Source organism: Oncorhynchus kisutch, linkage group LG13 (assembly GCF_002021735.2).
Source record: "Oncorhynchus kisutch isolate 150728-3 linkage group LG13, Okis_V2, whole genome shotgun sequence".
Classification (NCBI taxonomy): domain Eukaryota; kingdom Metazoa; phylum Chordata; class Actinopteri; order Salmoniformes; family Salmonidae; genus Oncorhynchus; species Oncorhynchus kisutch.
Window position 1 is genome coordinate 15,607,157 of NC_034186.2, and position 26,216 is coordinate 15,633,372.

Here is a 26,216-nt window from a genome sequence, read left to right on the forward strand (position 1 = left end):
CATAGGTATGCAACAAAGGTATTCTAAGCCCTGTTCTGTTATGGTGACATCATGTCACTCACACCAAGTCATGACTCCTGACTTCCTTATCAGATCAGCTTTCTTCCCCTAAAAGAGATCACCCCAGTCTCTTCACCTCAGAGAGACTCATCCCAGTCTCTTCACCTCAGAGAGACTCACCCAGTCTCCTCACTCCAGTCTCTTCACCTCAGAGAGACTCACTCCAGTCTCTTCACCCCAGAAAAACTCACCCCAGTCTCTTCACCTCAGAGAGACTCACCCCAGTCTCTTCACCTCAGAGAGACTCACCCCAGTCTCATGACTCCAGTCTCTTCACCTCAGATTCACCCCAGTCTCTTCACCTCAGATTCACCCCAGTCTCTTCACCTCAGATTCACCCCAGTCTCTTCACCTCAGATTCACCCCAGTCTCTTCACCTCAGATTCACCCCAGTCTCTTCACCTCAGATCGATTCACCCCAGTCTCTTCACCTCAGAGAGGCTCACCCCAGTCTCTTCACCTCAGAGAGGCTCACCCCAGTCTCTTCACCTCAGAGAGGCTCACCCCAGTCTCTTCACCTCAGAGAGGCTCACCCCAGTCTCTTCACCTCAGAGAGGCTCACCCCAGTCTCTTCACCTCAGAGAGGCTCACCCCAGTCTCTTCACCTCAGAGAGGCTCACCCCAGTCTCTTCACCTCAGATTCACCCACGTCTCTTCACCTCAGATTCACACCAGTCTCTTCACCTCAGATAGATTCACACCAGTCTCTTCACCTCAGATCGATTCACACCAGTCTCTTCACCTCAGAGAGGCTCACCCCAGTCTCTTCACCTCAGAGAGGCTCACCCCAGTCTCTTCACCTCAGAGAGGCTCACCCCAGTCTCTTCACCTCAGAGAGGCTCACCCCAGTCTCTTCACCTCAGATTCACCCACGTCTCTTCACCTCAGATTCACACCAGTCTCTTCACCTCAGATTCACACCAGTCTCTTCACCTCAGATAGATTCACACCAGTCTCTTCACCTCAGATAGATTCACACCAGTCTCTTAGCCAAACAAGAACAAATAAGTAATTGGATATGGTCAACCTCAAACCATAAAACCAAAACCTATGGCAACTCCAGAGGATGCCAGGTCATCGCCAATATCATTCTGGCTTTTAGTTTCGTAACGATGCAGGGGCACTACAAGTTCACGTTGTTCCTTTTTAGTCTGTTTGTACTGTACACTCACTCTTAGCTCAATCACACACCCACCCAAGTTGTTGAGTGATTTCTGTGGTCCTGACAAATAAGTCATTATACCAGGGATATATTTCTCTCCCTTGCTGTCCTGAGTGTGTTTATAATAAAGCCTCGTGATTAACACTATGTTGACAACCCAAGCCGTGTCAACGTATGTGTTATTGTACTGTCTGTCAACCGTGAGTTATGGGTTCTTTAAACATTATGCAGCATATGACATAGATATAGGTGAATAATCATGGGTTTGGTTATTCTTAGGGCCACGCCGGCAAACCAGGACCCATAGGACCACCTGGACCCAAAGGTGAAAAGGTACCCTATGCATTTGCATGTTTTTTGTCCTCCTCCTAAACACAGTGTTATGTTTTCAGCCTTTTGAAGATATATGCCATGGACTGTACTTCAGCTCTCCACGAAGACTTGGTTAATTTGTGTCAATATCCTACACAAAGTCATGTACACTATAAATCTTAGAATGCGGTGTTCAGCATATTTCAGACAAAATGTCCTGAGTTATAAGGTGCACACCCCACAGCAACTTGCCCTAGCCCCCCTCCCCACTTATCCTTCACCCAAATCCAGATAGCTGATGTTCTGAAAGAGCTGCAAAATCTTGACCCCTACAAATCAGCTGGGCTAGACAATTTGGACCCTCTCTTTCTAAAATGATCTGCCGCAATTGTTGCAACCCTCTATTACTAGCCTGTTCAACCTCTCTTTCGCATCGTCTGAGATCCCTAAAGATTGGAAAGCGGCCACCCCCTCTTCAAAAGGGGGAAGCACTCTAGACGCAAACTGTTACAGACCTATATCTATCAAGCCCTGTCTTTCTAAAGTCTTCGAAAGCCAAGTTAACAAACAGATCACCGACCATTTCGAATCCAACCGTACCTTCTCCGCTATGCAATCTGGTTTCCGAGCTGGTCATGGGTGCACCTCAGCCACACTCAAGGTCCTAAACGATATCATAACCGGCATAGATAAAAGACAGTACTATGCAGCCGTCTTCATCGACCTAGCCAAGGCTTTCGACTCTGTCAATCACTACATTCTTATCGGCAGACTCAACAGCCTTTGTTTCTCAAATTACTGCCTCGCCTGGTTCACCAACTACTTCTCAGATAGAGTTCAGTGTGTCAAATCGGAGGGCTTGTTGTCCGGACCTCTGGCAGTCTCTATGGGGGTGCCACAGGGTTAAATTCTCGGGCCGACTCTTTTCTCTGTATATATCAATGATGTCGCTCTTGCTGCTGGTGATTCTCTGATCCACCTCTATGCAGACGACACCATTCTGTATACTTCTGGCCCTTCTTTGGACACTGTGTTAACTAACCTCCAGATGAGCTTCAATGCCATACAACTCTCCTTCCGTGGCCTCCAACTGTTCTTAAATGCAAGTAAAATTAAATGCATGCTCTTCAACCGATCGCTGCCCGCACCTGCCCATCCAGAATCATTCCTCTGGACGCTTCAGACTTAGAATATGTGGACAACTGCAAATACCTAGGTGTCTGGTTAGACTGTAAACTCTCCTTCCAGACTCACATTAAGTATCTCCAATCAAAAATTAAATCTAGAATCGGCTTCCTATTTCGCATCAAATTCTGCTTCACTCATGCTGCTAAACATATCCACATAAAACTGACTGTCCTACCAATCCTTGACTTTGGCGATGTCATTTCCAAAATAGCCTCTAACACTCTACTCAGCAAATTGGATGCAGTCTATCACAGTGCCATCCGTTTTGTCACCAAAGCCCCATATGCTACTCACCACTGCGACCTGTATGCTCTCGTTGGCTGGCCCTCGCTTTATATTCATCGCCAAACCCACTGGCTCCAGGTCATCTATAAGTCTTTGCTCGGTAAAGCCCCGCCTTATCTCAGCTCAATGGTCACCATAGAAACACCCACCCGTAGCACGTGCTCCAGCAGGTATATTTCACTGGTTATCCCCAAAGCCAACTCCTCATTTGGCCGCCTTTCCTTCTAGTTCTCTGCTGCCAATGACTGGAACTAATTGCAAAAATCACTGAAGCTGGAGACTTATATCTCCCTCACTAGCTTTAAGCATCAGCTGTCAGAGCAGCTTACTGATCGCTGCACCTGTACATAGCTCATCTGTAAATAGCCCACACAACTACCTCATCCCCATATTGTTATTTATTTTTGCTCTTTTGTACCCCAGTATCTCTACTTGCACATCATCTTCTGCACATCTATCACTCCAGTGTTAATGATAAATTGTAATTATTTCGCCACTATGGCGTATTTATTGCCTTACCTCCCTAATCTTACTACATTTGCACACACTGTATATATTTTTTTAAATTGTCTTATTGACTGTACATTTGTTTATCCCATGTGTGACTCTGTGTTGTTGTTTTTGTCGCACTGCTTGGCTTTATCTTGGCCATGCCACAGATGTAAATAAGAACTTGTTCTCAACTGGCCTACCTGGTTAAATAAAGGTGAAATAAAAAATAAAGTTTGTTGTGCCAGAGTTGGATGGGTGCATTGTGGCATGCTGTCTCATTTTACTGTTGTGTCAGAGTGTACTGAGTGTATTTTGGTATGGTGTTCCAGGGTTACCCTGGAGAAGACAGTAAGACCCCAGGACCTGCCGGGCCACTAGGTGAACCAGTAGGTCTCGCCTTCCTTCAACTTACCTGTCCTCTTCCTATGTGTGTGTGACTTAGGGCTGAGTCAGAGGTGATGTCCAAAATGGCACCCTATGAAACATTACATTAACCATTTTCTAATAGTGGTGTTGCTTGAGGCGTAGTTGTCCAACCATGCTTGACAGCGGTCCAAGAGAGTGGATGTCCAAAGCCGCTTTGTGGAGGCTGCTGAGGGGAGAATGGCTCAAAATAATGTCTGGAACGGAGCGAATGGAACAGCATCAAACACCTGGAAACTAATGCATTTGATGTGTTTGATACCATTCCACCGATTCCTCTCCAGTCATTACTGGAGTGTGTGTTGGCCTCCCAAGTGGCGCTGTGGTCTGAGACACTGCATCTCAGTACTAGAAACGTCACAACAGACACCCTGGTTCAAATCCAGGCTGTATCACAACTGGCTGTGATTGGGAGTCCCATAGGGTGGCACACAATTGGCCTAGGGTCTGGCCGGTGTAGGCTGTCGTTGTAAATAAGAATTTGTTCATAACTGGCTTGCCTAGTGAAATGAAGGTTAAAAAATTCAGTTTTTTCTTCAAGCCCGTTCTCCCCAAATAAGGTGCCATCCAACCAGCTGTGCCAAAGCGCTACAGTAGATAGATTGTAAGCAGTGTAACCTATAAGAAGGAAGGTATTGTGTTATTGGCTCAGAGAGTTTAAGGTGAAATACAGCCTTTCCTAAAAGATTCAGAGCCCTAATGTATGTGTGTGTTTGGGCAGGGTCTCCCGGGTGAGCGAGGAGACCGCGGAGAGCCTGGAGATGAGGGATATCAGGTAAAACCACCATAAAAACCACAACATCAAATGTATCACAAAATCACTTTTCTGGTGTTTTTTCTGTTCCCTTTCCATTATTTTCTTTGGTGCTTGTATTAAAGCAGGTCTGAGACCACACATCTGAGACATGAGGATCCCGGATTACTGAATTCCTAGGGATTAGTCAGGAGGAAATCTGGTGTTATTGGCATAGACACTGAAAACTAACACACACACATGCGAAACACACAAACACAGGTTCAGGTGTGAAGTTAACAGTACAAGATGAAAGTTGTGCAGAGAGAAATCCCAGAATCCCCTGCGGCAGGGTTACTAGAGCTCTCCCCTCCTATAAACACTCAGAGAGAGAGAGAGTACAATGGTTTTAAGCATTTATAAGCATTCTTCTGCTGAATTGGATATCAGTTCAAAGTCACGGTTGCTAATCTTGATTTGGCAGTTGTTGAGAGGCTTGAGAGACTTCCAGGATCCCATTAGACAAAAGTGTGTGTGTGTGTTAACTCTAACTGGCCACGGCGGGTCGACCTATGGAGCTTCTCCCCCTTCTGAGTGGTGAATTTATATAGCAAATTTTGTCTGAGCCACCTGCAGCCCAATTGTATAAACTACATACCTAGAAAACTTGGCCTGTGAACTACAGTACTCTGCGGTTCTGCTATTCGTATGGTATGAAGCTTAGGGGACTATATAGTGCTGTTGAAAGAAAGATAGATATGCGAACACAGTTGAATGCGCCCACAGTTTTATTGTGCAACATTTCGACCTAAAGATCAGACTTATTCCAGCTAACCTTGTGTAGCTGTAGTGAACCAAGACACAGCTAGCTGAACCCTGACATCTGGGTCTCACTAAATGACATGACTCAACCTCCAATATCACCAATTCAGGTGACTGTGAAGCTGTAGCGTTTCAACAAGAGCTGAGCGATATGGACAAAAATCCATATTGTGAGAAATTGCCTCAATAGACATGCTAATGATAAGGTTATAGCAATGTGCACCACAGTTTATTTTTATTATAATTTAAATTACTAATGTTACTACTAGTTTGATGGTTGTAGCCATCAATTGTCCCATTAACAATAATCCATATTAGCAAAATTATTTCATTTCAAACTTTTGCGATAATTGATCGGTATGGTCTGTGTCGATCATTGATGGTTCATCGCCCCAGCTCTAGTTTCACCTGTATAATGTCTTTGTCTCTTTGTTATTTTCAGGGCCACACTGGCCTCACTGGACTTCGCGGGGCTGTTGGAGCACCAGGCCTTCCTGTAAGTCCAATAAATACTCTGTGTAGCCCTTATCAGCATCTACAGTTGAAGTGGGAAGTTTACATACACTTAGGTTGGAGTCATTAAAACTCGTTTTTCAACCACTCCACACATTTCTTGTGAATAAAATATAGTTTTGGCAAGTCGGCTAGGACATCTACTTTGTGCATGACACAAGTAATTTTTCCAACAATTGTTTACAGACAGATTATTTCACTTATAATTCACTGTATCACAAATCCAGTGGGTCAGAAGTGTACATACACTAAGTTGACTGTGCCTTTAAACCGCATGGAAAATTCCAGGAAATTATGTCATGGCTTTAGAAGCTTCTGATAGGCTAATTGACATCATTTGAGTCAATTGGAGGTGTACCTGTGGATGTATTTCAAGGCCTACCTTCAAACTCAGTGCCTCTTTGCTTGACATCATGGGAAAATCAAAAGAAATCAGCCAAGACCTCAGAAACAAAATTGTAGGCCTCCACAAGTCTGGTTCATCCTTGGGAGCAATTTCCAAATGCCTGAAGGTACCACTCGTTCTATCTCCTAGAGATGAACGTACTTTAGTGCAAATCAATCCCAGAACAACAGCATAGGACCTTGAGAAGATGCTGGAAACAGGTACAAAATGATCTATATCCACAGTAAAACGAGTCCTATATCGACATCAAATCAAATCAAATCAAATTTATTTATATAGCCCTTCGTACATCAGCTGATATCTCAAAGTGCTGTACAGAAACCCAGCCTAAAACCCCAAACAGCAAGCAATGCAGGTGTAGAAGCACGGTGGCTAGGAAAAACTCCCTAGAAAGGCCAATACCTAGGAAGAAACCTAGAGAGGAACCAGGCTATGTGGGGTGGCCAGTCCTCTTCTGGCTGTGCCGGGTGGAGATTATAACAGAACATGGCCAAGATGTTCAAATGTTCATAAATGACCAGCATGGTCGAATAATAATAAGGCAGAACAGTTGAAACTGGAGCAGCAGCACAGTCAGGTGGAAGTTGAAACTGGAGCAGCAGCATGGCCAGGTGGACTGGGGACAGCAAGGAGTCATCATGTCAGGTAGTCCTGGGGCATGGTCCTAGGGCTCAGGTCAGTTGAAACTGGAACAGCAGCATGGCCAGGTGGACTGGGGACAGCAAGGAGTCATCATGTCAGGTAGTCCTGGGGCATGGTCCTAGGGCTCAGGTCCTCCGAGAGAGAGAAAGAAAGAGAGAAGGAGAGAATTAGAGAACGCACACTTAGATTCACACAGGACACCGAATAGGACAGGAGAAGTACTCCAGATATAACAAACTGACCCCAGCCCCCCGACACATAAACTACTGCAGCATAAATACTGGAGGCTGAGACAGGAGGGGTCAGGAGACACTGTGGCCCCATCCGAGGACACCCCCGGACAGGGCCAAACAGGAAGGATATAACCCCACCCACTTTGCCAAAGCACAGCCCCCACACCACTAGAGGGATATCTTCAACCACCAACTTACATAACCTGAAAGGCCGCAGCAAGGAAGAAGCCACTGCACCAAAACTGCCATAAAAAAGCCAGACTATGGTTTGCAACTGCACATGGGGACAACGATCGTACTTTTTGGAGAAATGTCCTCTGGTCTGATGAAGCATAAATAGAGCTGTTTGGCCATAATGACCATCATTATGTTTGGAGGAAAAAGGGGGATGCTTGCAAGCCGAAGAACACCATCCCAACCGTGAAGCACAGGGGTGGCAGCATCATGTTGTGGAGGTGATTTGCTGCAGAAGGGACTGGTAACTTCACAAAATAGATGGCATCATGAGGACGGAAAATTATGTGGATATATTGAAGCAACATCTCAAGACATCAGTCAGGAAGTTAAAGCTTCATCGCAAATGGGTCTTCCAAATGGGCAACGACCTCAAGCATACTTCCAAAGTTGTGGCAAAATGGCTAAGGACAACAAAGTCAGGCTATTGGAGTGGCCATCACAAAGCCCTGACCTCAATCCCATAGAAAATTTGTGGGCAGAACTGAAAAAGCGTGTGCGAGCAAGGAGGCCTACAAACCTGACTCAGTTACACCAGCTCTGTCAGGAGGAATGGGCCCAAATTCACCCAACTTATTGTGGGAAACTTGTGGAAGGCTACCCGAAACGTTTGACCCAAGTTAAACAATTGAAAGGCAATGCTACCAAATACTAATTGAGTGTATGTAAACTTCTGACCCTCTGGAAATGTGATGAAAGAAATAAAAGCTGAAATAAATAATTTCACTTTCTTAAATAAAGTGGTGATCCTAACTGACTTATGACAGGGAATTTTTACTATGATTTAATGTCAGGAATTGTGAAAAACTGAATGTATTTGGGGTGTGTGTGTGTGCGTGTGTGTGATTTTGTTGATTAGGGAACACCAGGGGAATCCGGAGAACCGGGCCCGAAAGGAGAAATGGGAACTCAGGTGAGTGTGTGTGTGTGTGTGTGATCATGGTATTCTTTGTAAATCAATGCATCGGACTCATTCTGCTCCTGGCTTGGGGAAAGGAAAGCACAGTGTTTGTTAAATCATGTCTCCCTGGAGCTCTAGATGAGATGTTACTGTATAACTAGATGACCAATAAAAGTGTTACACCAGCCTACTACAGAAGCCTTCCTACAGGCTTCCTTGGCTCTGAACACCATGAGGGTTGGGTTGAGCAATCACCTGTCAACACTATGGGAGAAGAGGAGACACTCACTTCCAAACTGCAATTCCTAACAAGCTAGCCAAGCCGTGGAGACAACCGTTTTTAACCTAGGACTCTATTGCTCTCGATCAACAAGCCGAAGTGCCAGAGCATAAGCATTGTCATGTGAAGAGAGGGAGAAAAAAACACTTTTATTCCCATGAAATCAGACTGGGCCAAAACAATGCAGACAGGCTTGAGCATCTGTGCCTTTGATACCAGAGAAGACGGATGAGGGGGAAAGAAGGAAGCAGAGAATTATGTTTGTTTGGCCACCCACTGTGCGCTTCATGCTTCAAAGGGTTCCGTCTGAATTCCACAAGGCTTGAGAATACACACTGGAATGCACAAAGCTGGCATCAGTTAGAAGTTTGGAAAAAGGAGCTATTTATTATGCACTTCAAGTCTAAATTACTTCACTTCAAGTATGAATGATTTGAACTGCAGCTTGATAATGTATACATTTTCAGAGTTTGTGAATATCATTAATTTGTGACATAATGTTGCTCTTTATGGAGTATCGCTCTTTATGTACAGAAATAGGATTCTTTGATCTGCATATGGTCACATATTTCCTAAAAATAAGCTGAGGTACTGTATCTTACATAGTTCTAAACACCTTTTGACATGTTAAGACACGTGACTTGGCCTATTTGCCTATTTTATCAGATTGAGTGAATATTGGTGCGTCACATATTGAGTGCAAGTTCGGCCTTCTTAGAAATGTCTGAACCGGAGTAACACAAGACTAGAGGTGTATGAGGGAAGTATACACTACGCAGATCTGTATATGTACACATCCATTTAGCCGAAGACTTAAGCTTACACTTTTTTACAATCACTTTGGCACTAATTTCAGAACCTTGTGGTCATTTTTCAAAACTCTAGACACAAAACTCAAAACAGTCATCACTTGTAACACAGTGTTCAAAACCTTGCATTGTGCATTCATATCTTTAAAGAAGCCTTGCACTTACAGAATCATTGGTTCAAATAACTCATTTATCATGAAATACCATGGGAACATTCATTTAGATCACCCACACACAAAATACCGATAGTTTCACTGTGTTCATTAAATATTGCAGTACAAAATATGTGATACATGTTTCATTATGGTACTACACGTAAATACATCACTGTAAAAGGACTAGTAGAGAGAATACTACAGACACAGTGGAATCATTGAACAAAATATGAAATGTATTGATGAAATGCAATAAAATCACTCATAGGTTTCTTTGAATCAAAGCAAAAAGAATTAGCTACAAAAAAAGAACACTACAGTAAAACGTCAACTGCAGTGTTCCTCACCTGGCTTACTGTAAAACATCACTGCAGTGTTCCTCACCTGGCTTACTGTAAAACATCACTGCAGTGTTCCTCACCTGGCTTACTGTAAAACATCACTGCAGTGTTCCTCACCTGGCTTACTGTAAAACATCACTGCAGTGTTCCTCACCTGGCTTACTGTAAAATATCACTGCAGTGTTCTCACCTGGCTTACTGTAAAACATCACTGCAGTGTTCCTCACCTGGCTTACTGTAAAACATCACTGCAGTGTTCCTCACCTGGCTTACTGTAAAACATCACTGCAGTGTTCTCACCTGGCTTACTGTAAAACATCACTGCAGTGTTCCTCACCTGGCTTACTGTAAAACATCACTGCAGTGTTCTCACCTGGCTTACTGTAAAACATCACTGCAGTGTTCCTCACCTGGCTTACTGTAAAACATCACTGCAGTGTTCCTCACCTGGCTTACTGTAAAACATCACTGCAGTGTTCCTCACTTGGCTTACTGTAAAACATCACTGCAGTGTTCCTCACCTGGCTTACTGTAAAACATCACTGCAGTGTTCCTCACCTGGCTTACTGTAAAACATCACTGCAGTGTTCTCACCTGGCTTACTGTAAAACATCACTGCAGTGTTCCTCACCTGGCTTACTGTAAAACATCACTGCAGTGTTCCTCACCTGGCTTACTGTAAAACATCACTGCAGTGTTCTCACCTGGCTTACTGTAAAACATCACTGCAGTGTTCCTCACCTGGCTTACTGTAAAACATCACTGCAGTGTTCTCACCTGGCTTACTGTAAAACATCACTGCAGTGTTCCTCACCTGGCTTACTGTAAAACATCACTGCAGTGTTCCTCACCTGGCTTACTGTAAAACATCACTGCAGTGTTCCTCACTTGGCTTACTGTAAAACATCACTGCAGTGTTCCTCACCTGGCTTACTGTAAAACATCACTGCAGTGTTCCTCACCTGGCTTACTGTAAAACATCACTGCCGTGTTCCTCACCTGGCTTACTGTAAAAAGCAAAACAAAGGATGGATTACTGTACTTCTATATTTCCATCAACCCTGTCTTGTGGATTTGGCCACAGGTTCTCATCCACATCACAATGGATGTTTTCATTAGCCAAATATCTTGGGAAGAATCTTTGGGCGTGGCGAATCCAGGCCTGACACTGGTCTGCCGTGATGTCATTGTATGCGCCATCCATGGCCTGGAGAATGGTGGCTTGTTCGTGAGGTCGCCTATCATATACCTTCCACCTCCATGTGGAGAAAAATTCCTCAGTCGGGTTAAGGAAAGGGCCTGAAACCATGCTTGCACCATTTGAGCATGGTGGAACCTGACATTATCCCACACAATGACGTAGGTCACACCATCAGCTCTACAGACCTGATTTAGCTCATCAAGGAAGGTTACAAGGAGAGCTGCATTATATGATCCAATACGAGGTCTGCGTCCCACCACACCATCTTCTGATATAGTCGCACACCTGGTGATGTTTTCCCCCACGTTGTCCAGGGACTTGGATGGTTGCCCGCTGGCCAATGAAATTCCGACCTCTCCTCCTTGTCTTGGCCAGGTTGAACCCTGCTTCATCCAAAAATAGGAATTTGTGATGGTTTTCGTCAGCATCCAGCTCCATCACCCTCTAAAAATACATTTTGGAAAGAGAATTACTGATTACAATGGTGTAGAATTTTGGGGGAATTTTTCAAAACAGTCATCTTGAAACTGAACATACCTGAACATACTCAGTCCTCAGTTGCTTGACTCTATCTGCATTTCTTTCAGAAGGCAAACGGTATAGCTGTTTTAGAGACACCTGGTGCCTTTTCAGCATGCGTGCCATAGTTGGCAAACCTATGGCTTCCACATTGTTGAACATGTCGTCATTGTCCAAGATGTGCTGCCGAATTTCTGTAAGGCGAATATCATTTTTGACCCGAACCAAATTGACCACAGCCCGCTCTTGTTGGTCAGTCAGAATTTTGCCTCTGCCTCCTCTATTTGGCCTTCTGCAGGGAAAATTACAGTAAGAACACATTTAGTCACATCACCTACTCTGTGGTACACATTGGTTGATCTTCTGAGGTTTAGTTGAATCATTATAGCTGCCTCAGTCATTGTCATGCCAAGAAATGGTCTACAACTATTGCTCAGATTTCATTGGAAACTCTCTGCTGTTGCTGCCACGGTCTTGGTTTGTGGCCTTGTCCTCTACCACGTTCCCCCACACCTCTCAAACGAGGCCCACGACCACCTCTCAGAAGGGGTGCTTGTCCTCTACCACGTTCCCCCCACACCTCTCAAACGAGGCCCACGACCACCTCTCAGAAGGGGTGCTTGTCCTCTACCACGTTCCCCCACACCTCTCAAACGAGGCCCACGACCACCACTCAGAAGGGGTGCTTGTCTCCTGACATTCCTTTGACCACCACATTTCCTTCGTCTTCCTCCTCCCACTGCTTGACCTCTGTTGTGACCTGGATCACCTGCTGACTCCATGTTATCGCCATGTTGTTGCCGGTGGATACCACTCATTACACTATATACTCGTACCACAATGTACGAGTTGGCAGTTTTGGAAAAGCAATTACAAGGGCCTGCATATATACACTCACCGGTCACTTTATTAGGTACACCTGCGTGTTAACGCTAATAGCCTGCTCCTTTGAATAGCGAATCATGTGGCTGCCTGAAACTCAATATACAGTGCCTTGCGAAAGTATTTGACCCCCTTGAACTTTGCGACCTTTTGCAACATTTCAGGCTTCAAACATAAAGATATAAAACTGTATTTTTTTGTGAAGAATCAACAACAAGTGGGACACAATCATGAAGTGGAATGACATTTATTGGATATTTCAAACTTTTTTAACAAATCAAAAACTGAAAAATTGGGCGTGCAAAAGGTCGCAAAGTTCAAGGGGGCCGAATACTTTCGCAAGGCACTGTATATAATATATAGAGTAGAGAGCTTTAGTTGTTGTTCGACCAAACATTAGAACGGGCAAGATGCGTAATCTAAGCAACTTTGACCGTGGTGTGATTGCTGGTGCCACACATGGTGGTTTCAGCATCTCAGAAACAGCTGCCCCCTGGGATTTATGCACTACAGTCTCTAGAGTTTACAGAGAACAGTGCAATAAACAAAACACATTCAGTGAGCGGCTGTTCTGTGGGCAAAAACACCTTGTTAATGAGAGAGGTCAGAGGAGAATGTCCAGACTCATTCAAGCTAACAGAAAGGCCACAAATGCTCAAATAACAGCCATTTAAAACAATGGTGTGCATGCTGCAAAAGGGGGTACCTGAAAAAGTCATGTCAAATCCGAAAACATGGTCTGGAAAAGTGGTACATGGGACCATAGTGTCTGATAAGAATGATGATGAAATATTACATCCATAGATAATGTAGTCCAATTGGTTCATGTTCCACGGTAATTGGTGTCATTGGATCTCATTATCCTGAAGATTTGATGATCTAAACATGGAATATTGTTTGTCAGTGTCCATAAAACTATGCATTAAGAGTAATGCAACAGTTACTTATCATTTTCAGCAGGTGTATCAATTGATAGTTAGATCATCGTAATGAAATGAATAGACAGTCATCTCAAATGTAATGTGCATTTTGAAATGGTAATACTTTGATGTTAAGTTGTGTCATTTTGAACAGGTGATTTTAGTTCAATTAAGAAATTATCTTAGCTTTATGTGTATTGTATCCAAGCAATTGCAAAAAGTGTTAGTTTTGAAAACGTGCTTTTCCATCATCGGTTGTGAGTTTTGTGTCTAGAGTTTTGAAAAAGGACATCAAGGTTCTGAAATGAGTGCCAAAGTGATTGTAAAAAACTGTGATGTAACCACACACATACAGAGGAAGTGACTGCCTCTGTCAGGGAATAAGCAGACACATGTAGATGAATAATGGATTTGTTTTTATTGGTAACAAAACAATTGGTGTGTGTGTGTGTGTGTGTGTGTGTGTGTGTGTGCGTGTGCGTTTGTACAGGGCTTCGAAGGGAAGAAAGGAGCGAGAGGCCTGACTGGGACCGCTGGTGTTGAAGTAAGTATCACATCACTACAATGTAGAGAAGACATGAGGAAAGAAAGAAGGACAAAGGGAGAGGGTGATGGGAGAGATGTAGAGAGGTACAGAGGGAGAGGGTGATGGGAGAGGTGGAGAGGGTGATGGGAGAGATGTAGAGAGGTACAGAGGGAGAGGGTGATGGGAGAGATGTAGAGGGGTACAGAGGGAGAGGGTGATGGGAGAGTTGTAGAGAGGTACAGAGGGAGAGGGTGATGGGAGAGATGTGGAGAGGGTGATGGGAGAGATGTAGAGAGGTACAGAGGGAGAGGGTGATGGGAGAGTTGTAGAGAGGTACAGAGGGAGAGGGTGATGGGAGAGTTGTAGAGAGGTACAGAGGGAGAGGGTGATGGGAGAGATGTAGAGAGGTGGAGAGGGTGATGGGAGAGTTGTAGAGAGGGTGATGGGAGAGATGTAGAGAGGTACAGAGGGAGAGGGTGATGGGAGAGATGTAGAGGGGTACAGAGGGAGAGGGTGATGGGAGAGTTGTAGAGAGGTACAGAGGGAGAGGGTGATTGGAGAGATGTAGAGAGGTACAGAGGGAGAGGGTGATGGGAGAGATGTAGAGGGGTACAGAGGGAAAGGGTGATGGGAGAGTTGTAGAGAGGTACAGAGGGAGAGGGTGATGGGAGAGATGTAGAGAGGTGGAGAGGGTGATGGGAGAGATGTAGAGAGGTACAGCGGGAGAGGGTGGTGGGAGAGATGTAGAGAGGGTGATGGGAGAGTTGTAGAGAGGTACAGAGGGAGAGGGTGATGGGAGAGATGTAGAGAGGTACAGCGGGAGAGGGTGATGGGAGAGATGTAGAGAGGTACAGAGGGAGAGGGTGATGGGAGAGATGTAGAGAGGTACAGCGGGAGAGGGTGATGGGAGAGATGTAGAGAGGTACAGAGGGAGAGGGTGATGGGAGAGATGTAGAGAGGTACAGCGGGAGAGGGTGATGGGAGAGATGTAGAGAGGTACAGAGGGAGAGGGTGATGGGTGAGATGTAGAGAGGTACAGAGGGAGAGGGTGATGGGAGAGATGTAGAGAGGTGGAGAGGGTGATGGGAGAGATGTAGAGAGGTACAGAGGGAGAGGGTGATGGGAGAGATGTAGAGAGGTACAGCGGGAGAGGGTGATGGGAGAGATGTAGAGAGGTACAGAGGGAGATGGGAGAGATGTAGAGAGGTACAGAGGGAGAGGGTGCAGAGAACATGCTGAGTGATGGTATCAAAAGATTCTACAGCTGCACCATCAAGAGCCTCCTGACCAGTTGCATCACCGCCTAGTATGGAAACGTTCGGCTACAGAGGGTAGTGCATACGACCCAGTACATCACTGGGGCCAAGCTTCCTGCCATTCAGGACCTCTCTACTAGGTGGTGTCAGAGGAAGGCCCCCCAAAAAATTGTCAAAGACCCCAGCCACCCTAGTCATAAACTGCTCTCTCTGCTACCGCACGGCAAGCGGTACCGGAGCTCCAAGTCTAGGTCCAAAAGGCTCCTTAACAGCTTCTACTCCCCAGCTGTAAGACTGTTGAACAGCTAATCAGGTTGGGAAAGGTTGGGAGATTAGAGCGGCAGTGTATCGTAGTGTAGGTGGTTGGATAAAATGCATTACGGTGAGAAGTGACCTCAACTGGCTAAGACCCGAATATTCATGTTAGCGCCCATAACTAATTATTGTCTAAGTATTGTCCTGGAGACACGACAGATTGAGTTTGATATTGTTGTTTTGTATTTCCCAGGGCGAAGTTGGTTTACTTGGACCCAGAGGCATGGAGGGATACGCTGGGCCTGACGGTCCTCCAGGACTGGTTGGGTTACCAGGATTTCCAGGGAAGACTGGGCGACAGGTACACACTCATCAGGCACAATTATTCCCCGTGCCTGCAGGCACACACACACACACACAGAGACACACACACACAGAGACACACACACACACACACACACAGAATGGGGCCCTATAATCTGTCCATAAACAAACTCTTGCCCTGTCTGTGCTCTACAGTAGGTCACAGTAAGAGTCAGGGGATTATTACATTGTGTAAGCAAACTTTAAGAGAGCCATTCTCTCAGCATCGTTAAATGTCTGTGGCTGACAGTCTGACCCGCTCTCTGAATCAGAACAAAGTTTACGATCCAGTGACCCCTTTCTTATTTAGTTTTACCGCGTCTCCTCGTTCAAAACCTCACACATCTATTTCTCTTGCAACATTACACGCAATCACAACACTAGCTAGCGTCACAGTACATCTCCAACAATGTCCAAACTGAAGAATGGGCTGAATAAAGTTATGAGATTATCCCATTATTAAAGGAAAAATACACTCAAAAACTATATTATGGTATTTTTTTAATTAGTCCATGTCAGCAATCAAGTTTTCAAGACATTGGATTTTCAAGAAGCAAAGTGTCACTTGCCACATCATAATGACGATGCATAATGCATCACATGATGCAAAACGAATACTTCTTGAAAATCCTAAATCTTGAAAATCTGACTGCTGACATCTTGGGAACTGTGGACTAATGAAGAGAAAAAGTCCTTTAAGTAGATTAAGACAACAACACATTATTCATGTGATTTGTGGCTAGACTGCGACCAGGACGGAGAGACTCCTGTAATCCAGTAAATCAACATAACACAGGAGAAATGGAGCTTTAGAAGACTGAAATATGGCTGCCCCTCCTTTTCCCTTCTCCCTCTCCTTCTGGGCCCGTACTCTTATACTGATCTAGCATCAGATCCACCCTGTACAGCAATTATAATCTAAAAGGAGAAACTGATCCTAGTTAGGCACTTCTGCACACTGGGAGGCTTAAGGAATACGGATCCTGCTCCCACTAGCTGTGTTTAAAGTACTGAAGGATATTCATCAGGAAATGACTGGTCATTAAATGGCTTATTTGATTTGATTGGGTTTCTGTGGTCAGAGATCAATGGGATTCTTGATACTAAAGTCTGCAGTCCCGGCAGCCCTGAGTATGTGGGTATTTCATGCATGGATGTCCTTTAGTCTTCCCCTGCTACCCAGGCAGCCAGACTGACAGTGGATGTCCTTTAGTCTTCCCCTGCTACCCAGGCAGCCAGACCGACAGTGGATGACCTTTAGTCTTCCTCTGCTACCCAGGCAGCCAGACCGACAGTGGATGACCTTCAGTATTAGCCACCCTGTCTGTCAGTTACGTAAGAAGCCGGTCTGGTGGCACAGAGGCGGTTAGGGAGGGAGTTCTTTATGGTGAAAACACATAGACTCTCTCTAACACAGGGAGGGATAACCCAGCAGGAAACAACCAGGGTGATTTTACACACATACTGTAACTACATTACCTCCCAAGGGAAAACAATACAGTCAGAACTACTGCTTCAGCTACCCTAGAGGAGCCGACCTATCGGAATGTTTTACAGTACACTCTGTCCTCCTCCTCTTCCTCCTCTTCTTCCTCCACTACTTGTTCAACTCTTCATCATTATCATCACCATTTTCTTCTTCATCCTCCTCCTCTTCTGTCTTCCATTTTCCTCCCATGTCTCTTCCTCTCCCTCCATGTCCCTTTTCTGAATTGGTTGAATGGCGTAACCACTGAATGGTACATGCTTGGCAGTAATTGTTTCTGTCTCTCTGTGGGTCTAACCTGTGTCAGACGGAGTCAGGGGAATGCTAGTCATTAGTGAAAATATGTAGGAGACAGAGGATCATAGACCAGCCTCTGTGTCTCCCTGACCTGACCACCATCCCCCAAATCTAGTATTATCTTACTGACCAAACAGTCTGACCACTAGCTGTCTATCACTCTGTCTCTCTCTATCTCCTTCTCTCTCTCTTCTCTGCCTCTGTCTCTCTCTATCTCCTTCTGTCTCTCCTCTCTGTCTCTCTCTATCTCCTTCTCTCTCTCTTCTCTGTCTCTCTCTATCTCCTTCTGTCTCTCCTCTCTGTCTCTCTCTATCTCCTTCTCTCTCTCTTCTCTGCCTCTGTCTCTCTCTATCTCCTGTCTCTGCCTCTCTCTCTATCTCCTGTCTCTGCCTCTCTGTCTCTCTCTATCTCCTTCTGTCTCTCCTCTCTGTCTCTCTCTATCTCCTTCTCTCTCTCTTCTCTGTCTCTCTCTATCTCCTCCTGTCTCTCCTCTCTGTCTCTCTCTATCTCCTTCTCTCTCTCTTCTCTGTCTCTCTCTATCTCCTCCTGTCTCTCCTCTCTGTCTCTCTCTATCTCCTTCTCTCTCTCTTCTCTGTCTCTCTCTATCTCCTCCTGTCTCTCCTCTCTGTCTCTCTATCTCCTTCTCTCTCTCTTCTCTGTCTCTCTCTATCTCCTTCTCTCTCTCTTCTCTGTCTCTCTATCTCCTGTTTCTGCCTCTCTGTCTCTCTCTATCTCCTGTCTCTGCCTCTCTGTCTCTCTCTATCTCCTCCTGTCTCTCCTCTCTGTCTCTCTCTATCTCCTTCTCTCTCTCTTCTCTGTCTCTCTCTATCTCCTCCTGTCTCTCCTCTCTGTCTCTCTCTATCTCCTCCTGTCTCTCCTCTCTGTCTCTCTCTATCCTTCTGTCTCTCCTCTCTGTCTCTCTATCTCCTTCTGTCTCTCCTCTGTCTCTCTATCTCCTTCTGTCTCTCCTCTCTGTCTCTCTCTATCTCCATCTCTCTCTCTTCTCTGTCTCTCTCTATCTCCTCCTGTCTCTCCTCTCTGTCTCTCTCTATCTCCTTCTCTCTCTCTTCTCTGTCTCTCTCTATCTCCTCCTGTCTCTCCTCTCTGTCTCTCTCTAGAGTAGTAAAGCTAAAGGGGTTTATTTATTATATTTGGGTAGCCTTTTTTCTGCCTCTCTGTCTCTCTCTGTCTCCTTCTGCCTCTCTGTCTCTCTCTGTCTCCTTCTGTCTCTCCTCTCTGTCTCTGTCTCTCAATTCAATTCAATTCAATTCAAGGGCTTTATTGGCATGGGAAACGTGTTAACATTGCCAAAGCAAGTGAGGTAGACAACATACAAAGTGAATATATAAAGTGAAAAACAACAAAAATTAACAGTAAACATTACACATACAGAAGTTTCAAAACAATAAAGACATTACAAATGTCATATTATATATATACCGTGTTTTAACAATGTACAAATGGTTAAAGGACACAAGATAAAATAAATAAGCATAAATATGGGTTGTATTTACAATGGTGTTTGTTCTTCACTGGTTGCCCTTTTGTCGTGGCAACACTGTGGAATTTCACCCAGTAGATATGGGAGTTTATCCAAATTGGATTTGTTTTCGATTTTTCTTTGTGGATCTGTGTAATCTGAGGGAAATATGTGTCTCTAATATGGTCATACATTGGGCAGGAGGTTAGGAAGTGCAGCTCAGTTTCCACCTCATTTTGTGGGCAGTGAGCACATAGCCTGTCTTCTCTTGAGAGCCATGTCTGCCTACGGCGGCCTTTCTCAATAGCAAGGCTATGCTCACTGAGTCTGTACATAGTCAAAGCTTTCCTTAATTTTGGGTCAGTCACAGTGGTCAGGTATTCTGCCGCTGTGTACTCTCTGTGTAGGGCCATATAGCATTCTAGTTTGCTCAGTTTTTTTGTTAATTCTTTCCAATGTGTCAAGTAATTCTCTTTTTGTTTTCTCATGATTTGGTTGGGTCTAATTGTGCTGCTGTCCTGGGGCTCTGTAGGGTGTGTTTGTGTTTGTGAACAGAGCCCCAGGACCAGCTTGCTTAGGGTAGTCTTCTCCAGGTTCATCTCTCTGTAGGTGATGGCTTTGTTATGGAAGGTTTGGGAATCGCTTCCTTTTAGGTGTTATAGAATTTAACGGCTCTTTTCTGGATTTTGATCATTAGTGGGTAGCGGCCTAATTCTGCTCTGCATGCATTATTTGGTGTTCTACGTCGTACACGGAGGATATTTTTTGCAGAATTCTGCGTGCATAGTCTCAATTTGGTGTTTTTTTTCCCATTTTGTGAAGTCTTGGTTGGTGAGCGGACCCCAGACCTCACAAACATAAAGGGCTCCTTCTGTCTCTCTCTGTCTCTCTCTATCTCCTTCTGTCTCTCTCTGTCTCTCTCTATCTCCTTCTGTCTCTCCTCTCTGTCTCTCTCTGTCTCCTTCTGTTTCTCTCTCCTCTGTCTCTCTCTATCTCCTTCTGTCTCTGCCTCTGTCTCTCTCTGTCTCCTTCTGTTTCTCTCTCCTCTGTCTCTCTCTATCTCCTTCTGTCTCTGCCTCTGTCTCTCTCTGTCTCCTTCTGTTTCTCTCTCCTCTGTCTCTCTCTATCTCCTTCTGTCTCTGCCTCTGTCTCTCTCTGTCTCCTTCTGTTTCTCTCTCCTCTGTCTCTCTCTGTCTCCTTCTGTCTCTCCTCTCTAACCTCTCTATCTCCTTCTGCCTCTCTGTCTCCTTCTGTCTCTCCTCTCTGTCTCTCTTGCTTCCTCTTTCTCTCCTGGTCTCTCCCTAATTAATTCCACTGGGTGCAAGTAGTACGCAAGTTGCACTTTTGCCACTCAATCCTCTTAGCCAGAGTAGTAAAGCTAAAGGGGTTTATTTATTATATTTGGGTAGCCTTTTACACTCGTGCTTCTATACTGGTTGAAAATGGCAGTTTTGGGCACTAATAAGCGCCTAAATTGAAACGTAATGACTGTACGGTAACATTATATACATGACGTCAGAGCCCTGGCTCTGCACTTCACGGCGCGGTATGGGCTTTGACTGATTGCCGTTCTGGTAATTGGGCAACTTTGCAAATATTTTGTTGTCTGAGTGAGGGAAAAGCTGTAAATTAAGATGACTCAATGCATTTTGAAAGATGAGACATTGAGGATTGTAATAAATACCACTTTGATGTCATACAAGCAAAGCAAAACATCTATACGGACCAAATGTGCACTTCACATTTCCAAATGATATACAGTGTCAACGTTTATGATCACTATGTTTGATTTACAGTTACACGATGACATGGCGTTATACCCTGGGTTGTTCTGAACAGTATGAGCCTATGTTTGTTTATTGTGAAGACAGGTTGCTGCGGTACACACACCTGACGCTGACAGAGATGGCCGCCTCGCTTCGCGTTCCTAGAAAACTATGCAGTTTTTTGTTTTTTTACGTGTTATTTCTTACACTAGTACCCCAGGTCATCTTAGGTTTCATTACATACAGCCGAGAAGAACTACTGAATATAAGATCAGCGTCAACTCACCATCAGTACGACCAAGAATATGTTTTTTCGCGATGCGGATCCTGTGTTCTGCCTTACAACCAGTGCAACGGAGCGGATTACATGCAGCGACCCAAAAAAACTACTCAGAAAAAGAGGGAAACGAAGCGGTCTTCTGGTCAGACTCCGGAGACGGGCACACCGTGCACCACTCCCTAGCATTCTTCTTGCCAATGTCCAGTCTCTTGACAACAAGGTTGATAAAATCCGAGCATGGGTAGCATTCCAGAGGGACATCAGAGACTGTAACGTTCTCTGCTTCACGGAAACATGGCTAACTGGAGAGACGCTATCCGAAGCGGTGCAGCCAGCGGGTTTCTCCACGCATCGCGCCGACAGAAACAAACATCTTTCTGGTAAGAAGAGGGGCGGGGGCGTATGCCTTATGACCAACGTGACATGGTGTGATGAAAGAAACATACAGGAACTCAAATCCTTCTGTTCACCTGATTTAGAATTCCTCACAATCAAATGTAGACCGCATTATCTACCAAGAGAATTCTCTTCGATTAAAATCACAGCCGTATATATCCCCCCCCAAGCAGACACATCGATGGCTCTGAACGAACTTTATTTAACTCTCTGCAAACTGGAAACGATTTATCCGGAGGCTGCATTCATTGTAGCTGGGGATTTTAACAAGGCTAATCTGAAAACAAGACTCCCTAAATTTTATCAGCACATCGATTGCGCAACCAGGGGTGGAAAGACCCTGGATCATTGTTACTCTAACTTCCGCGACGCATATAAGGCCCTGCCCCGCCCCCCTTTCGGAAAAGCTGACCACGACTCCATTTAGTTGATCCCTGCCTACAGACAGAAACTAAAACAAGAAGCTCCCATGCTGAGGTCTGTCCAACGCTGGTCTGACCAAGCTGACTCCACACTCCAAGACTGCTTCCATCACGTGGACTGGGAAATGTTTCGTATTGCGTCAGACAACAACATTGACGAATACGCTGATTCGGTGTGCGAGTTCATTAGAACGTGCGTTGAAGATGTCGTTCCCATAGCAACGATTAAAACATTCCCTAACCAGAAACCGTGGATTGATGGCAGCATTCGTGTGAAACTGAAGGCGCGAACCACTGCTTTTAATCAGGGCAAGGTGTCTGGTAACATGACGGAATACAAACAGTGCAGCTATTCCCTCCGCAAGGCTATCAAACAAGCTAAGCGCCAGTACAGAGACAAAGTAGAATCTCAATTCAATGGCTCAGACACAAGAGGCATGTGGCAGGGTCTACAGTCAATCACGGACTACAGGAAGAAACCCAGCCCAGTCACGGACCAGGATGTCTTGCTCCCAGGCAGACTAAATAACTTTTTTGCCCGCTTTGAGGACAATACAGTGCCACTGACACGGCCTGCAACGAAAACATGCGGTCTCTCCTTCACTGCAGCCGAAGTGAGTAAGACATTTAAACGTGTTAACCCTCGCAAGGCTGCAGGCCCAGACGGCATCCCCAGCCGCGCCCTCAGAGCATGCGCAGACCAGCTGGCCGGTGTGTTTACGGACATATTCAATCAATCCCTATACCAGTCTGCCGTTCCCACATGCTTCAAGAGGGCCACCATTGTTCCTGTTCCCAAGAAAGCTAAGGTAACTGAGCTAAACGACTACCGCCCCGCAGCACTCACATCCGTCATCATGAAGTGCTTTGAGAGACTAGTCAAGGACCATATCACCTCCACCCTACCTGACACCCTAGACCCACTCCAATTTGCTTACCGCCCAAATAGGTCCACAGACGATGCAATCTCAACCACACTGCACACTGCCCTAACCCATCTGGACAAGAGGAATACCTATGTGAGAATGCTGTTCATCGACTACAGCTCGGCATTCAACACCATAGTACCCTCCAAGCTCGTCATCAAGCTCAAGACCCTGGGTCTCGACCCCGCCCTGTGCAACTGGGTACTGGACTTCCTTACGGGCCGCCCCCAGGTGGTGAGGGTAGGCAACAACATCTCCTCCCCGCTGATCCTCAACACTGGGGCCCCACAAGGGTGCGTTCTGAGCCCTCTCCTGTACTCCCTGTTCACCCACGACTGCGTGGCCACGCACGCCTCCAACTCAATCATCAAGTTTGCGGACGACACAACAGTGGTAGGCTTGATTACCAACAACGATGAGACGGCCTACAGGGAGGAGGTGAGGGCCCTCGGAGTCTGGTGTCAGGAAAATAACCTCACACTCAACGTCAACAAAACTAAGGAGATGATTGTGGACTTCAGGAAACAGCAGAGGGAACACCCCCCCATCCACATCGATGGAACAGTAGTGGAGAGGGTAGCAAGTTTTTTAAGTTCCTCGGCATACACATCACAGACAAACTGAATTGGTCCACTCACACAGACAGCATCGTGAGGAAGGCGCAGAAGTGCCTCTTCAACCTCAGGAGGCTGAAGAAATTCGGCTTGTCACCAAAAGCACTCACAAACTTCTACAGATGCACAATCGAGAGCATCCTGGCGGGCTGTATCACCGCCTGGTATGGCAACTGCACCGCCCTCAACCGTAAGGCTCTCCAGAGGGTAGTGAGGTCTGCACAACGCATCACCGGGGGCAAACTACCTGCCCTCCAGGACACCTACACCACACGATGCTACAGGAAGGCCATAAAGATCATCAAGGACATCAACCACCCGAGCCACTGCCTGTTCACCCCGCTGTCATCCAGAAGGCGAGGTCAGTACAGGTGCATCAAAGCTGGGACCGAGAGACTGAAAAACAGCTTCTATCTCAAGGCCATCAGACTGTTAAACAGCCACCACTAACATTGAGTGGCTACTGCCAACACACTGTCAATGACACTGATTCTACTCCAGCCACTTTAATCATGGGAATTGATGGGAAATGATGTAAATATATCACTAGCCACTTTAAACAATGCTACCTTATATAATGTTACTTACCCTACATTATTCATCTCATATGCATACGTAGATACTGTACTCTATCATCGACTGCATCCTTATGTAATACATGTATCACTAGCCACTTTAACTATGCCACTTGGTTTACATACTCATCTCATATGTATATACTGTACTCGATATCACCTACTGTATCTTGCCTATGCTGCTCTGTACCATCACTCATTCATATATCCTTATGTACATATTCTTTATCCCCTTACACTGTGTATAAGACAGTAGTTTTTTGGAATTGTTAGTTAGATTACTTGTTCGTTATTACTGCATTGTCGGAACTAGAAGCACAAGCATTTCGCTACACTCGCATTAACATCTGCTAACCATGTGTATGTGACAAATAAAATTTGATTTGATTTGAATCCACTCACAATGACATGGCGTTATACCCTGGGTTGTTCTGAACAGTATGAGCCTATGTTTGATTTACAGTTACACGATGACATGGCGTTATACCCTGGGTTGTTCTGAACAGTATGATCACTATGTTTGATTTACAGTTACACGATGACATGGCGTTATACCCTGGGTTGTTCTGAACAGTATGAGCCTATGTTTGTTTATTGTGAAGACAGGTTGCTGCGGTACACACACCTGAATCCACTCATGACTCCTTTCTAATGCGCTCCAGAAATAACATGTTTCTCTGAAGTGCCTTGTGAAAGTCTAACGCTGTAAGATCCTATTTTAGAACTTAGCTAGTCATGTTGGCAATAGAATAAGCTTCCAAATGATGCCCACCTGACCCAGATTGAGATTTATAATGGACCGTTTTTGGATTGCATAAACAAACAACAGTAATTGTGTGATGGCAGGGATTCAGAGTTGTGTTCCAAATGAAACAACTACAAGTGTACTCTAGTTCCTCAACAGCACAGCTAGGAGAGCTCGAAAAGCACCTTATAGTTGAACACTCTTCTTTGAGTCATAAAAGTGCATTAAAATGCTTAGGAACTATGCACATGTTGGAGAGTTGTGTGAACAATTGGAGACTCCAGTTAGTCCTCTCACTCAAATCCTTGCCATTTTTTTGTCTTATTTTACACCTATGCCACATTTTCCAGTAAATAGTTTTATCATGTTACTGAATGTATCCAGAGTATTTTCAGATTTCGCTATCAACAAATGCTGCAAAAAGTACGTTGAAAATGCACATAAAATCAACAGTGTAATGTTTAGATGTTTGGATTCAGTCTTGTTTCATGTGAACTGTTGTGTCCTCACCTTTGGTCTAATCCTTTTCCCTTTATCTCCAAACTGTTCCCTTTCAATTGCTACCATGGTTATGCATATGCTTTTCATATTTCTTCTGTAAGAAATGTAAATGTAGCCCTATCCATATATCCATATAGGCCAATTCCCTCCCATGTAAAGGGTTAACATGTCTGTCAAAAAGACGTGTTAAGGTTGAGAAAGAACAAAGTTGTTCTCGGAACCGAGACCTTACTGTGATCAGGTGGATGGGACATTATTGCCCATGTGTCTCACTTGGGTGGGTCGTGTGTGAATGAGTGCAGATGGGCGTGTGTGTCATGTATTTCCAGGCCAGAATTAAATCTCCCACTGATTTAATGACTGAGACCACTACAGTACCTCTCCTTATGCAAGACCTCTCTCCAGCCCCGGGGATTGAGGTTCTACCAACAAACCTAGAGCTCTGTAATTCCAAACCACTTCCTGATAATTTTTTGTCCCGGCGGGACAGTGACAGACGCATCTGTTATTTTAATATGACTGACTCCCCTCTCCTCCACCTGGGCTGCCGCTGGCCCACTGATGGAACAGGAAATGATTGTGGTCGCCAGCGGCTCTGCGCACTGTAACAGTTCAACAACAGTCAGTCATTTGTATTGACGTTTTATAAGCAAATGTCTGACTGTTAAGTATTTGACTTTTCAAAGGCCAAGGCCATGAATCAGTGCTGATTGAATGTCACTGTCACTTGACAACATACCATTTGATTAGCTGTGTTTTTCATGCTTACCTTACAGCATGTCAACAATGATTTAGTGTGCCCATGTTGACTGTCT

At 45.1% G+C, this 26,216-nt stretch overlaps 1 protein-coding gene across 1 annotated transcript in view; it reads left to right on the top strand.

Annotated features, from left to right (window-relative positions):
• The window catches only part of col24a1 (collagen type XXIV alpha 1 chain), a 265,549-nt gene that overhangs the window by 214,597 nt on the left and 24,736 nt on the right, over nucleotides 1-26,216 (top strand). The window contains exons 41-47 of the mRNA XM_031785672.1: nucleotides 1,502-1,555; nucleotides 3,829-3,885; nucleotides 4,644-4,697; nucleotides 5,920-5,973; nucleotides 8,365-8,418; nucleotides 14,004-14,057; nucleotides 15,804-15,911. Of these exons, the coding sequence (XP_031641532.1) occupies nucleotides 1,502-1,555; nucleotides 3,829-3,885; nucleotides 4,644-4,697; nucleotides 5,920-5,973; nucleotides 8,365-8,418; nucleotides 14,004-14,057; nucleotides 15,804-15,911 (435 nt within the window). The remainder of the gene's footprint in view (nucleotides 1-1,501; nucleotides 1,556-3,828; nucleotides 3,886-4,643; nucleotides 4,698-5,919; nucleotides 5,974-8,364; nucleotides 8,419-14,003; nucleotides 14,058-15,803; nucleotides 15,912-26,216) is intronic.